The sequence below is a fragment of the Crocodylus siamensis genome, chromosome 10 (genome assembly GCF_052110815.1).
Source record: "Crocodylus siamensis isolate JL-2025a chromosome 10, ASM5211081v1, whole genome shotgun sequence".
NCBI classification, from domain to species: Eukaryota; Metazoa; Chordata; order Crocodylia; family Crocodylidae; genus Crocodylus; species Crocodylus siamensis.
Window position 1 is genome coordinate 38,510,302 of NC_143404.1, and position 13,834 is coordinate 38,524,135.

Here is a 13,834-nt window from a genome sequence, read left to right on the forward strand (position 1 = left end):
GGTAAGGTGTACTCAACACTGGTGTGGCTGTAGTATACAACTGCTGCAGTATATATAGGCCCTAGGAGAAGACATTGAAGCTGGAGCTATTCCACTGGGTCAGGAAACCTGAGAGCAGAAGAGGCAGGGGTGCATCAGCCCAACCACTCTGGGTCACATATGGCAGTGAAGGATAGCAATTCCCCACTCCTGGGGCCACATGTGGTTTGGACGTTGCACAGTGTTTCAGTCTCAGTCTTGTGGCTATTCCACAGCAAAGCTTAGCTCCAGTGCTTGACATGTTCCTGCCTCTTGTAGCAGTGGCACCCAGCAGAACTGCTGCATCACAGCCAGTGGCTGTGTTCTGACAGCATTTTGCACCAAAGCCAAGCAATAGGGCATGCTTCCGCCTCTGCCTCTCCCAGCCCAGCTCTGCTGCACAGCCTCAGTTGCCCAGCGCTTCCCTGGAAACCTGAGCATGTATTCAGGGCAGAGCGGAAACCACACAGAGCAGGACTTACAAGGTCAGAGGTAACTCAATAGCTCTAGTCATTGGACATGCTCACTAGATGTAGCTGTAGGGAGCTTGATAAGGTTATCTGGCTCTAGTGAGATGAGTAAATAGAGAGGCAAGAGAGTTTTCCTCGCTGAGAGCTGATTTTCCTTCTGTACCACACACCAAAGATATCCCCTTTGATCAATGCAGACTGAGTACATGGCATCTCAGCCCCAATACAGACTGTCAGAAATGTTAGGAGCAGCTGTCTCATAGTGTAGAGTGCAGCAGACTTCTGCCTTGTGTTCCCTGGATGGTATCTCCTTGCCTACTGCTGGGGTGGGGTGGGACAGTAATTCCTCAGCATGCAGAACACCACACAGCAAGCAAGAGCAGCAGGCGAAGAGGAACCCTCTGCTCAAGCAAGAGACCAGGAATTCAGGGTGCCACAGTCTACAGCCTAGCCAGGGTACCAGTATGGTCCCTCAGTCCTTGAGGAGTATCATTAGCTATTGTCTCATGGTCTTGCTCAGGGCAATTTTCCCAAACTCTGCCCAGGCTTTGGCCAATTGTGTTGCAATGAGCACCCTCAGATCAACACTGGAGGGGCCACCCTGCAACCAGTGGGCCAAACTGCTCTTTAAATGAACACTGTCACTGAGTCATAATATAACGGCTGGGCTTTGCAAATAGGCCTCCATTTCCAAAAACCCCAATCACCAGGTTGTCCCTGCTGTTGTAGATGATCCTTAAAGGCTGTAAACCCCTGCATGAATATGCATCAGACATGCAGATACTTACAAAGAACATGGACAAAGTCCTTCGATTGTGCAGGCGACGCTGGAAACAGAGGGAGATGGGGGAGAGAGTAAGCACCTAACAACACAGAACAGCGTCAGGGCTGCAAAGAGCTCTGGGGAAAACAAAACTCAACACGTGGGCAAAGTGCACCACACTGCTATACACAAGTTGCGAACACTTTACACAGAGTGGTACTCCTGCAAGCACATGCATGGCCTGCTCACACACAGGCACAGAGCAGCCACAGAGACACAGTGCTGCTGCACACATTGCCACAGCTGCTCACAGGCACATTTCACTTGCTCTCGCCTGTGTCTGCCCACAGTTGGACAGGAAGTGCTCTTGAGGTTGGGATGGCCCAGTGGGCATGGAACACAGGGTTGCAGGGCCCTGCTAAGCCTTGGTGCTATCTTACCAGGGTCTGGTTGGCAGAGAGCATGGTAGTGTCAGTGCTGTCTCCCCGCAAAGGTACCAGTGGCATGGTGCCAAACTTCTGTTTGGAGAGGTCAGAGGAGGAGCGCCGCCGCAGGATCACTGAGCGCAGATCATCATGCTGCATGGCATCACAAGAGACATGTTAGTGGTTAGTATTGCTGAACCCCAGCCCTGCCCAGGCTCTCTGTGGGCTTGGCATGGCAGTTCTCACCCACCTGAGCCTTCAGGATGCTGGTGATCCAGTCCCACAACTCAGCCTGCCCTGTGCATGCCAGATACCTACAAAACAGTCAGAGGAGACACTGACTGGTTACTGGGACCCTGGGGTCTGCCTCTCGTCGCCAGCTTTTTCAAGAGCCCAGCCAACAGGGCTGTTCTCTAGGTGGCTCTAGGGTGCTGTTTCCACAGGCTCCCTCCCCACCGCCCACACACAAGCTACCCCTTTGCACATATACACACACAGGCTACACCCTGTAAACACGTAAGCACATTCACACACACAGACTACCCCACCCCTCCACCTAAACTATACTGCACACACACATGCACACATGTTCTGGAGCACAGAGACAGTTTGCTCTTCCCATCTTTGCGGCCTGACCACAGCCCCTCAGCTTCTGCTCTATCAGCCTCCCAGTTTAAAAGCCCAGCCTGCAATTCTTACTCTACTCACTCTCTCATTAGTCACTCATGCCCACTCTCTCTCCATGCATTCCCTGAGGGTCCTGCACTAGCCTGCCTGCATTAAAGGTGTGCTTGGCCCAGTGTTCCTGCCCACTTCCTCTCCAGCTTCTACCACATCAGTGCCCAGTGCAGCTAGGCTCTTACTCCTCATCATTGTTGAGGGCGGGAAATAAAATGGGCTTGGAGGCTAAGGAGGAAGGGTCAGAAAGGACCTGAGATGGTCTGATCAGATCTGTGAAAACCCAAGGGCAGGTTAGGCACATGGGTGCTCCCATGGCCTGCCTCTCTTGTGAAGTGGAGGTCCCTGTCCACAGGAGGAAGAGACGCAAGATACTCACAGTTGCTGCTTGTCCAGAGTCAGTGTGAAACCCCACCTGGAGTGAAAGGAAAACAGCAGAGTGAGGCAGGGCAACTGAAGCACATCAGATGTTGTTGGAGCGTATGAGCTCTACAGCCAGTGCTAGGGGAATAGGTTGAGCCGAGGGATTAGGAACTGAAGCTAGGGTCAGGCTGGTTATTTGGGACCAAGGCTAACATGGGAGCTAGGGCACAAGGCCTACAGGACCACAAACAGGTCACACTACAGGGCTACAAGCAAGCACTTGCAAAGGGGTCACTATCAAGATCCTGCCTTGCTGTGGCTGTGGCACAGGGCTGGGCTCTGGGGAGGAGCACCAAGCATATTTTGTGCTCTGGCAAGTTCCTTTTAGGCCAGGCCCTGAGGCTCGGGGGTGAGGGTTCCAGGCAGGATACTGTGACAGAGCTGCTCCAGTATGGAGCTACAGGCTCCAGGACAAGGCGTGGAGCTTCTGTTAGAGGAGGTGCTAGTGATCAGAGGAAGTTGTTAATCTGGCTCAGCCGCTGGACCTGACTTACTGAGAGGGTGGCTTCAGCTTCTTGCGGATCCCCATGTAAACCCTGGCTGAATCAAGAGGCCACTCCCGTTCTGGCTTGGCACTCTGGAGAAAGAGAACAGACACTTAGCCAAGGCAAGCCCTGCCAGTCATTCCTCCCCTCTTTTCCCCTGTTGTGGCTGGCACCTGGTTCCCTCCCCTCCCCTGCCCTACCAGCATTCCCTGATTTCTCCTAGTTCAGTCATCCTAACTGGCACCTACTTCCCTTCCCTCTCTACCCCTCCCCATCAGTACCCCTTCCACTCACCTAGGCCAGTTCAGCCCTGCTTACCCTGTCAGCATGCCCCTCCCACAGCCATAAGTGAGCAGCCACTTGACCTCTGGGTTCCCACCATGGGGAAGACCTAGTGGTCTCCTGCTCCACAGGGAGGGAAGAAGCCTTTCTCCCCACACGGGTAGGGAAATCAGCAGAGGATTCCAGAACTGGCTCTTGGCACAAATCAGTCAAGCCAGGTAAAGTTTTACTCCACAGCTCATGAGGCTGCCCTTCCCTGTGCACACCATTCCCTGGTACCTTGGATGTCTAGAAAGTGTGGGGGTGGGGGCCAGGGCCAATTTCCTGCCTGCAGTGAGAGATCACTCTGCATACAGCAAAGAATGCATGGGAGGAGCCCAGGCTTTACCACTGCCCTGGGGCCAGGGTGCTCAGCAGGGCTCTAATCACAGGGGCCAGGCAAGCCTCCCCCTCCTCAGCCAGGACTGCATGTTACATCAGCTCAGCCATACCTAACACCTACCGCAGGGCCAAGCTGAGCTAAGCCTCAGGGCCAGTGGTGAGTCTCACCACTGCCCAGGTAGGAGACTGGCAGCAGGATGGGCATTAGCCAAAGCTTGGGCTGCCGGGCTGAGCTTTACCCTTTTCTCCTTCAGCAGCAGCAGTTTTCGATCACGGATGACAAAGTATCGCTCCTGAAACTTGCTCCCCAGGAGTTTGGGGTGCTCCTCCCGGCACTTCAGTAGCCCACACTTAGGGTTCTCCCTCTTGGCACCTGTGCAGTGGGGGAGGAGCAAAATTAACTGTGGGAAACTGCTGAGAAACAATGGGAGCCTAGAGTGAGCAGGCAAAGGAAAAGGAAGAGCATTCTGGGAGCAGCCTAGGGGCTAACAGGAAGAGAAGAGGGGTAGGTGACAGAGCCCCCCCTCACCTGGCTTGCACTCCCTTGGTCATGGAGCTACTGCCCTGTCAGACCTAAGGCTCAGGTGTTGTTCACAGGACACTGCCTTTTCAACCTTCAGCGGCTTTTCTGCTGGAACTCACTCAGCAGGACTGTGAGGTCTAGCCCCACAGCCAGATAGTGCCACCCACGGCCACATTATGCCCGCTCTGGCCCCTGTAGGCAGCCTCAAAGGCAGAAACTGAAGGATCAGGCATAGAGAGGACTGTTGACCTTACTGTATCTGCTCCAAGAGAATGGGGACCATAAGTTGATGGTCCCTTACAGGACCTAGCACCATGCTGCTGGGGTAGGAGGATTCACCTGTAAAGAGACAGCCACCTTCTCCTATGGGTACCTTCCTCACCAGCAGGTAGGCAGAGCTTGGTTCAGGCAGCTTGCACCACTGAAGAGCTTGCTCTAGGACCTTCTCCTTGGGGTGCAAGGGTCGCTCTAAGAATGGAGGGGACAAGGCCTACTCAGATGCTGCTGCTGGGCAGTGGGAGGAGCTGATTTGGGGCAAGCATATCACTAACTTGGGACAGAAGTCCAGAACACACTGTGAGGCAGGAGCCTATGACAGCACTCAGCAAGCCAACACTACCAGGCTGCACTTGCACCTGGGAAGTTTCAGAAGGCAGGTGTGCCCCTCTACATGGTGGCTCATGGCAACAGGCACAGGGGCTCCAAAGCCTGAACATTTCACAGATGAAATGTGGATGCCCCCCTTACTCAGCAGAACTACGACTTTTCTCTCTGCCTTTCATAGAATCATAGAAAATTAGGGCTGGATGGTACCTCAGGAGGTCATCTAGTCCAACCGCCTGGTCAAAGCAGGACCACCCCAACTAGATCATCCCACCCAAGCAGTTTCCCTGATCTCCGATAGCATGGTGCCCTTTCCCTCACCCAATGTTACAGTGCCCCCTCCTCTCCCCTCAATGCTGAAGTACTCCCTTCCCCATCCTCCCAGTAATGCAGCACTGCCTTCTCCCTTGTCCCTCAGAGGTGTAACACTGCTTTCCCCAACCAATGCCTAATGGCACAGTGCCACCTTCCTTCCCCACAACGATACAGCTTCACCTCTCTCCCTAATTCTGCCCCCCCAACTCAGCACCACCTTCCCCACTCACCCACTGCCTCTTCCCCTCAATCTGCCCTCACCTCAATTGCAAGGCACTCCTCACACTCACCCAGCTCCCCATTCTCTAGAGCTTCAAAGGTCAGCCAGATGTCCAGGCTTGCAGCCACACTGCGCATCTCCAGTACTTGGTTGGTCAGCTCCTCAGCGGTCATAGAGGGTGACACCTGGGGACATAACGTGTCAGCTCAGTAATGCTCAGCTCCAGGACCAAACTGGTCTGAGCCCTGTGGCCATCAGTGAGTTTCACCATTGCCTACATGGGAAACTGATGGCAGGATGGGAATTAGTCAACAGATGGCTTCCTCTTCCTCACTAAGTATCTCCTGGCACCACGGGACAACTCTGATGTTCTGAGCAGCCACTTCCACATCCAGTGTGTGCCCACAATGGAGTTCTCAGCCCTGTGACTCTGTATGGATAGTGGAGTCATCCAAGAGCCACGGACATGTCAGGCACCTGCACATCTCCGTCACTTTGTGCCAATGGCTACAGCCAGGCCACATGCTTGCTCCCTCACCTTCAGGGTGACGCAGCAGTCAAGCAGCTTCTGCTCCAGGTAAACCTCAATGATGAGATCCCCAGCCTGTGAAAGCTGTGAAAGAAGAGATAGTGGAGGATAGGTTAAGCCCCTGGGAGCACACAGTATCCTGGAAACCCAACCCCAGAAGCTGGAACAGGTGTGGCAAATCAGTAGCATAGTACAGCATTTCCTGCAAAGAGGCTTTCTATTCTCTTGCATCCACAACAGCTGCACTCAACTAACTGTGATGTGTCAGGGAAGAGAAGGGGGTTTTGGGCCCCCACAAAAAAACTATTCACTATAGGGAAACAACACCAGGGAGAAAAGGATCAGGAGACTGAAAAACTAGAGTGCTGAAAGTTGGGAAGCAATGCTGTTTACTGCTCTAGGGTAAGCTGCAGTAATAACTTACTATAAGCCTCATTCGAGAGATGATTAGTGCTGAGAGAGCATGGGGCTCATCTAAGGGGTTGGGCAGACCCATGCTGGAACAGTGATCCACACAGATACCTACAGGAATGGGAGGACTTACAGCTGTGGCCTGAACTGAGCTGTTCCCAGCCAGCCATCTTCATTGCTGAGGGTTCTGCAAACCTGCAGACCTCAGCAGAGGCTGAGGTCAAAACCGTAGTATGGCCAAGGGAGGTGATTCATCACATAGTGCACCTGTGTCCCCAGTACCTGAACATCCTTCCAGGTGGTAATTAAGCTGTTTTCTAGGTCCATCTGTGACACCTGATCCTCATCAATCTGTCAGAAGAAGGAAAAAGAAATGAGACAGGGCAGGAGGGAGAGGCAGAGTAGAGCCAGGTTGGGGAAGGCAGGGGAACAGGGAGAGGGTAAGGGGAACATAGTGAAGGGAGCTTACATTGAAAATGCAGACATAGTTGTCTATCAGGTCTTCCATGACTTTAACCTCATGCTCGCCTTTGCCATCTGTCTGGAAGAGGCTGGGAGCAAAAAGCAGTGACAGGTTCTTGGTGCCCATCTGATTGAAGTCAGCACATTTCTGCACCCTGGTAGCCCAGGAAAGAGAGAATTCACCATGTGTGACCAGTGCCATGGCATAAGAAACAGGAAGCCTTCAGCACCCTCCAGACCTGCTCCCAACACCCTGGGGAACTGATCATTCTAATTTTTTACTGAGTTTTTTCAAAACCAGAAACCGTTATCCAATAATCTTTTAGGGTTTTGAAATTTCCCAATTTTTCATCATAACTGGGCTTGAAAAATGTTGAACAGTAACAAAGGGAAGTAGAAAACAAAGTGAAAACCCTTTGTCCTGAAAACCTATTATTTTATTAACCTGGGTTGCAAGAAGAAAACAGAGAACAAAAATAGGGAGAAAGGAAACAGAGAAAAATGTCACTAATGAAACACCTCCAAGTTGTTCTGCCTTAGCTTCTGGGAAATGAAACTAACTTCACTTTGTGAAAATAGTTTTGCATTTTTAGCCATCCACCACCTGTCCAGAGAAGCTGGAGACCAGTGGTGTCCCAGACAGCATGGGGCATGAAGAGAGCAGATATACGGCCTGTCCCGATTAAACCACCTCTGTTGGCTGAGGTCAGCCCAGGGCTTGCCCTACATCTCCATCTCAGACAGAATCACATTGCTTCTTACAAGACAAGCAGGAAATGACCAGCGAGGGACAGACTGACCGGTAGAGGTGACCAATCAGAGCAGCCAGGGTCTTGCGGTTTAGGTGAGGCAGGTGGTTAATCAACTCCTTGTATCGTTCCAGACGCTGGGCTTTCTGGTGTATTTCTGGAAGGAGGAAACAATCACAAAAGCAAAATGCCAGCACAACAACTTATTTATGCGGCACCTGCCCCAGCAATGCTTCCGTTGCCATCCTATCACTGATGGGCATAAGCACAATCAGCTACTGCTGACTGATCCCACTCGGGCCAGTTTGCACTCACTGCCCTTGTGGTATTGGTTATGCTGCTGCACAGCCCACATAAGCTGTTCTGGGACTTTTGGACAGGGCAGGTTATAAATCTAAAAAAATAAATATGTGTAACATGCTGCTGATTAAAGTGGTAACAATTTACATGCCCTAAGCACTGGGGTACCAGCCGGCACATGATACAAACCAGGAGAGAATTAGGTTCAGAGTCCACATTCCCAGAGGGGTCAGCCCAGCCTGTCCCGATCACAAAGACCTCAATGGAAGGCTAAAGAACAGCGGTGTAACTGGGGTGGAGAGAGAGGGAGCGGCAATAGGTGCAACTACCCCAGGCACTGATTTGTGGGAAGGGGATTGGGGGCGAAAAAAAGCGACTGCTGCTGGTAGCCACATGCTTGCAATTATGAATGCAGTGGCAACCAGAAGTCACTGAATCTGCTTTTTCTCAGTGGCCCAGGCATACCGCTGCACTGCTGCCAAGGAGAGTCTGGGTGAAAAAGAGCCATAGCTTTCATGAGGGCAGGGTGAGATAGAAGGTGATACCTGCAGCCTCCTTCCATTGTGGGTGCAGTTCTGAGGTAAAGACTGGGTCTTCGAGCTCCCGAAAAAATCTCTTCAGCACATCAGTCACGTCCTCAATGAAGTTGTCACAGATGCGCAACTTCACATTACGGGCATCCCGCCGGAACTCTTCCATCAGCACCTTGATGCGGGACTTGGCCCCATTCTTCCGGTAAATTCCTTCATGACGCAGCCCTGGGGGGTAGGAGGGCAGGGTCCCCAAAGGGAGCCAGGATCAGCACAGGGGTGTATCCAAGATGCTAATATGACCTGAGCATGCCCTCCTAAGTCCAGGGTGTGCGTGTGTGCGTCCCAGGTTATTTTGTGCATGGGTGCTTTACTGTGTGCCCTCCAAAATGCAGTGCCTGCTGTTCCACACCTTCTGCTTCATGCCCAAATTACTGGCTTTTGCTATGTTGCCTCTTTGGAGGGTGGAGTGCTGTTGTGAATGACAGGAGACACTATGGGGTCAGAGACAGTGCTCACCATACTGCGTGATGAAGGCAATGCAGCTGTCCACGATGATAGGGATGTTGCTCCGGCTGAGCTGCTGGTCACGCAGGGCATTACCCCAGCCCCCTGCTGAGGCCTGAATGTCCATGCACCATGCTGCAAAGTCCACTCGTGACACCCCTTGCAGGTAAAAGGTCCTGAGAACAAAAGAGGCAAAATGCAGGGAATGAACATCCTTACCCCTGGGACTTACCCCCCCACCCTCCACCCCTCTGTGAAGGCCTAGAGAAGCAGAAGGTCCATCACTGCCAGCCTTGGGTCCTGCTGGAGCCAAATCTTGCTGGATATAAACCTGTCTACAGGGGTTTAACCTTCAGGAGGTAGGGGAGGCCCCAAGGCTGGGTCAATATGCAGGGGAGTTAAATCAGACTGAATACTGGGAACCCACTGTAGGGGATGTTCATGCTGAGCTGGGTTGGGCTGGAGCTCTGCCCCCCTGCCTGGTCCCAAGAGCAGACCTTCTATATCAGTGACTGGCCCTGTCCCAGCTGAAAGGGACTGTGAGTGCTGGTGTGTTGCATGCAATGCTGTGAAAATCCTTCAAATTAACTCTGGCTGTGGCTCTAGGGTTCAGTGGCACTCCTCCAGGCAAGTAGGTTCCCTTGGCACTTTCCTTGAGGAAGTCTGAGAAGCAAGCTGGTCTGCAAGCTGCTCCAGCCCCACTCCTCCCAGTGATGATCCAGGAATACTTTGTGGGCACTTTGCCTTGGGCATGGCTGTGAGAGAGCAGCAGGACCTTGCACTGCACAGTGGCTTGAGAGCCCTTCCAGCAGACCTTACCTCCCCATCTCCACTAGGATCAGCATCTCTTTCTTCTCAGAAGTTTCACTAAGGGGGACCACACCTGCATGGAAGGAAAAGTATGCATCAGATGGAGCCTTGAGATCAGGGAGAGATCTCACACTAGGGTGCAGTGAACCCCGGAGTCAGGTAGAAGGATCTTCACAGCACTACATGCAACACATCAGCATTCACAGCCTCTTTCAGGCAGGACAGGGCCAGTCACTGACAGAGCTCAACCTTGTACCATGGGCCTCACTGACCAAGTGCAGACTGGTCAATTGCAGCTTGTTCTGGTGCAGACAGAGCCAGTGGTTAATGCTGCTCAACCACATTAGTACAGGCCTCACAGAGTCAGCACTAAAATGCAGTCCCTCTAGGGTGAGGCAGGGCTAATGGTTAACACTACACAGCTACAAAGCATGGGCCTCACTGATCTAGCACAGAATTGCAGTCATCTCCTAAGAGGGTGGCTCAGCTCCCCATAGCATATATGCAGACTCAGCTGGGCAGCTTGGGCCTTGCTGACTGAGCATGAAATCCAGTTCCTCTAGGGCAGCAATTTTCAACTGGGGTGCCATTGGGTATTATAGTATCTCACTGGGGTATTAGAAGATTCTTTATGGGTACTATAGGGTTCTGTGCAATATTAGCACTGTAAGATGTGCAAACACATACATGATTCACAAGATAAACCAGGTGTTTCAATCAGGAATCCATTGTGTTAAAAAAATTCTGCCCTTTGTGGTCTTTCTGAACTCTTTGCAACAAAAGACTTGCTCTGTTATTTTTCTGTAGTTGAGAAATGAGTGAAAACTCATTGCTGGCATTTTCTGACAGGTACTTTAAATCTTACAAGGATCCTTTGAGTCTGAAAAAGTTGAGAAACACTGCTCCAAGATAGGGGAGGGTTCATGGTTAACAGTGCTCAGCCACACAGAATAGACTTCACTGACCCATTACTGAAATGTAGCCATAATACCATGGGCCTTACTGATCTAGCACTAAGATGCAGCCTTCTACAGGGGCAGGGAAGGGGCAGGGCTGTAGTTTCTAATTTGAGAAGCAGAAGGTCCACACTCACTGAGCTCTTGTAGCCTCCGGAGGTTGATGCTGTCCTCAACTGCCTTCTCCTCCACTGGGCAAATGAACAGGTGAGCTTTTTGCAGGATGAAGAAGCCCTGCAGCCACTGATCAGGGTTGAGCATGGATTTATAGCGCAGCTGGCCCACTTTCTGGAACTCATAGCCCAACAGGCAGTGACAGCTGACTGGGGTGAACCACTGCACAGAGAAGGAGAGGCTGGGTAGACCTGGGCATAAGCACCATGTAAGGCCAAACCAGACAGCAGGGGGAACAGAGGACGAGTACAGAAGGACAAGACCCCATCAGGGGAAGGAAAGAAGAACTAGAGTACAGGTCTAGACCCCATATAAAGGGAAGGGGATTAGGGCAAGCATGGGGGGGCCAAACCTTGGCTTGGGAAGGGGAACAGGGTTGGACTGGCACAGAGAGCCAGGGCCTAAGTTAGGGGAGAGAAACGGGAACCCAACAGAGGGCCATGGCCCAGGTGGAGTGAGGGAGGAGAATGGGGGCCCAGTGCAGAGGCCAGGGTCCCAGCAGGGGAAGGAGAATAGGATCCATGGCATGACTGTTTTGGGAGGAATTTACCATACCAGAGATCAAAGAATCATAGAAAGGTAGGGCTGGAAGGGACCTCTGGAGATCATTTAGTCCAACTCTCTGCCTAAAGCAAGAATCATTCCTACCTAAACTCATTCATACAAACCCTTGTCTAACCTATTACTAGCACAATATAGTTTATCCTGTCACACCACTACTGGCACAGCATTCTTAACCTGCCACAGGTAAACCTGGGGGACAACCACAGCCAGTGTGCCGCTGCTGCAGGGATTGTTAAAATATGCTTGTGAGATCCATGAAAGAGGGCCACCCACACGCTACAGAGGAAGGAAGAGACCCCCCACAGTCGCTACCAATTTGACCATGAAGTCAAATACCTTCCTGATCCCTAATGTGATTACCAGTCTGATCTGGAGCAGAGGGAAAGACCCTCTAGCAAGGAATTTCTGGGTTTTAGTTCCAGCAGGAGCATTAGTGCATCCCAGCAAAATTCCCAGCTTTGAACACTCAATGCTTTTGAGGAAAGCAACCCCTCTCCCAACATGTGCAGCAACTGAAAGAGAAAAAAATCCTTCCCAGTTCCATGTGGCCACCAACAAAGTCCAGAAGCACAGGAACTACGACCTACAGTAGAGCATAGGCATAGTTCCTCCTAGCTCATCAATGACAAATGCTTGTTCAAACTGTTCTTAAACAATGAGGCAGATTCCACCGCTTCCCTAGAGCAGTGAGTCAGTGGAACTGACTGTCTAACAGTGAAGAAGTTTTTCCTGATATCTAGTCTAAAATAAGATAAATCAGACAAGGGCCTATCAGCAGCTGCTTTCCTCAAGGTTCCCTTGGAGGGACTGGTCTGGCTGAACACCTTGTTGCAGGTGTGTTGCTTACCTTGCCAATGGCACTGGCCCAGGCCTGCAGGGTGTCAGGCCCATCAGCTCCCAGCTGCTGTACTTTCTCACTGCCCAGGAAGAGGTCCAAGGTGAAGCGAAACCTGCAAAGGCAAAGGCATCAGATTAGGGAGGCCCCACCAGGTACTGGGGGGCTTGGCACAGGGATCACCTTGTCTTCCCAATAAACTTACAGCCCTGACCCTGAGGCCTGCCCTTGAACTCCTGCCCAGGGAAGAAAATGCCCTCGAAGATTAACACTGAGTATGATGCACTTGCAGGACTGGCTGGAGTTCTGGGCAGAATGCAAAAAGTTGGACTTCTCCAGCTGTGGAGACATGCAAGGGGATCTTTACAATGGCGCATGACTTGGTCAGTACACGTTCCTCCTCCATACAGAGAGCCAGACCCAGCTCCTTAGGACAGCAGGGACTACAGCAAGGAGTATATGGCTCAGGGTCATTAGGCAATCAACTGCCATGAGTGGCTTTTTCTGGAGCATCCACCACACCAAGCAGAAGATCCCCATATTCAGAGCTGGGCAGCCCACAGGGTTGAATAGAGGGACTTGGATTCAGCAACCTTCTGAGCCAGAGGACTACCTGTAAGGAATTGTCAAGCATGTTCCCTTTCCCACAGGCTCAGTCATGGGAAGAAGGGATAGGGGAGGCTCACTCCAGGCCAGACTGTTACTACAGTGGCTTGCCTGTAGCACTGGCTCCCACATTCACTGCTAGCACCACTCTTCTGTGAGTTACTTTCCCTTCCCTTTAACAAAGTTCTCTGACCATGGGATAACTTACTGCCTCTTTCTGTAGGCAGGAAGAGGCCCAGAGCAACTTGCCTGTACCCAGTGCTTGTGGGCTTCACTACCTCTGAGCTACTGGTTTTGCAGATGCAGAGCACCCATGACAGGGGAGGAGGTATGGCGGGATGTGTTCATAAGCCTCACCCTTGGTCACCCCAGAGCATGCCCCTGGATGCAAACTGTGCTTATGCATACCTCTCTGTAGGCCCAGGACTGGTTGGGCCCTCCATCTTGCTTACACCCACAGAAACCACATCAGACATCTCAATCTTCCCTAGTGGCTCGGTGCATTTGTCAGTCTCATAGAACAGAAGGGACTTCTCCAGGGAGCACCACACGCGATATAATTCTGCAGGGAGCACTCAGTTAGCAATGGCAGGACAGCCTCTCCCTATCACATTCACTGTAATGCCTGGCCTGGCCTGGCCCCAAACCTACCATCTCTGCTCTTCTTGCTGACACCAGACCTGGGGAGGGCTGCTGCCTTATAGAGGTAGCCACTGTGCATCACTGGCTGGGTGATCTCATTGTAGATGCTGTCTAGGCTTGGCTCCACTGAACTATGGCTCCCTGCTGAACATACTGTGAAGAATCAGAACAGA

The 13,834-nt window shown here is 51.9% G+C and overlaps 1 protein-coding gene across 6 annotated transcripts in view; it reads right to left on the bottom strand.

Annotated features, from left to right (window-relative positions):
* ARAP3 (ArfGAP with RhoGAP domain, ankyrin repeat and PH domain 3) overlaps positions 1 to 13,834 on the bottom strand; it is a 43,119-nt gene that overhangs the window by 2,909 nt on the left and 26,376 nt on the right. For 2 of the 6 annotated variants that reach the window (XM_090064718.1, XM_090064717.1), the window contains exons 16-34: positions 13,671 to 13,814; positions 13,428 to 13,581; positions 12,426 to 12,528; positions 10,978 to 11,176; positions 9,894 to 9,957; positions 9,087 to 9,250; positions 8,583 to 8,795; positions 7,789 to 7,894; positions 6,996 to 7,143; positions 6,809 to 6,877; positions 6,125 to 6,199; positions 5,657 to 5,771; positions 4,788 to 4,916; positions 4,165 to 4,298; positions 3,272 to 3,354; positions 2,734 to 2,769; positions 1,927 to 1,990; positions 1,692 to 1,829; positions 1,277 to 1,315 (exon numbers count right to left, since the gene is read on the bottom strand). In XM_090064718.1, coding sequence (XP_089920844.1) covers positions 1,277 to 1,315; positions 1,692 to 1,829; positions 1,927 to 1,990; positions 2,734 to 2,769; positions 3,272 to 3,354; positions 4,165 to 4,298; positions 4,788 to 4,916; positions 5,657 to 5,771; positions 6,125 to 6,199; positions 6,809 to 6,877; positions 6,996 to 7,143; positions 7,789 to 7,894; positions 8,583 to 8,795; positions 9,087 to 9,250; positions 9,894 to 9,957; positions 10,978 to 11,176; positions 12,426 to 12,528; positions 13,428 to 13,581; positions 13,671 to 13,814 — 2,177 coding nt within the window. Of the gene's footprint in view, positions 1 to 1,276; positions 1,316 to 1,691; positions 1,830 to 1,926; positions 1,991 to 2,733; positions 2,770 to 3,271; positions 3,355 to 4,046; positions 4,299 to 4,787; positions 4,917 to 5,656; positions 5,772 to 6,124; positions 6,200 to 6,808; positions 6,878 to 6,995; positions 7,144 to 7,788; positions 7,895 to 8,582; positions 8,796 to 9,086; positions 9,251 to 9,893; positions 9,958 to 10,977; positions 11,177 to 12,425; positions 12,529 to 13,427; positions 13,582 to 13,670; positions 13,815 to 13,834 lie in introns of those variants that run through there. The other 4 variants (XM_090064720.1, XM_090064719.1, XR_016444444.1 and 1 more) reach the window with 4 other exon arrangements.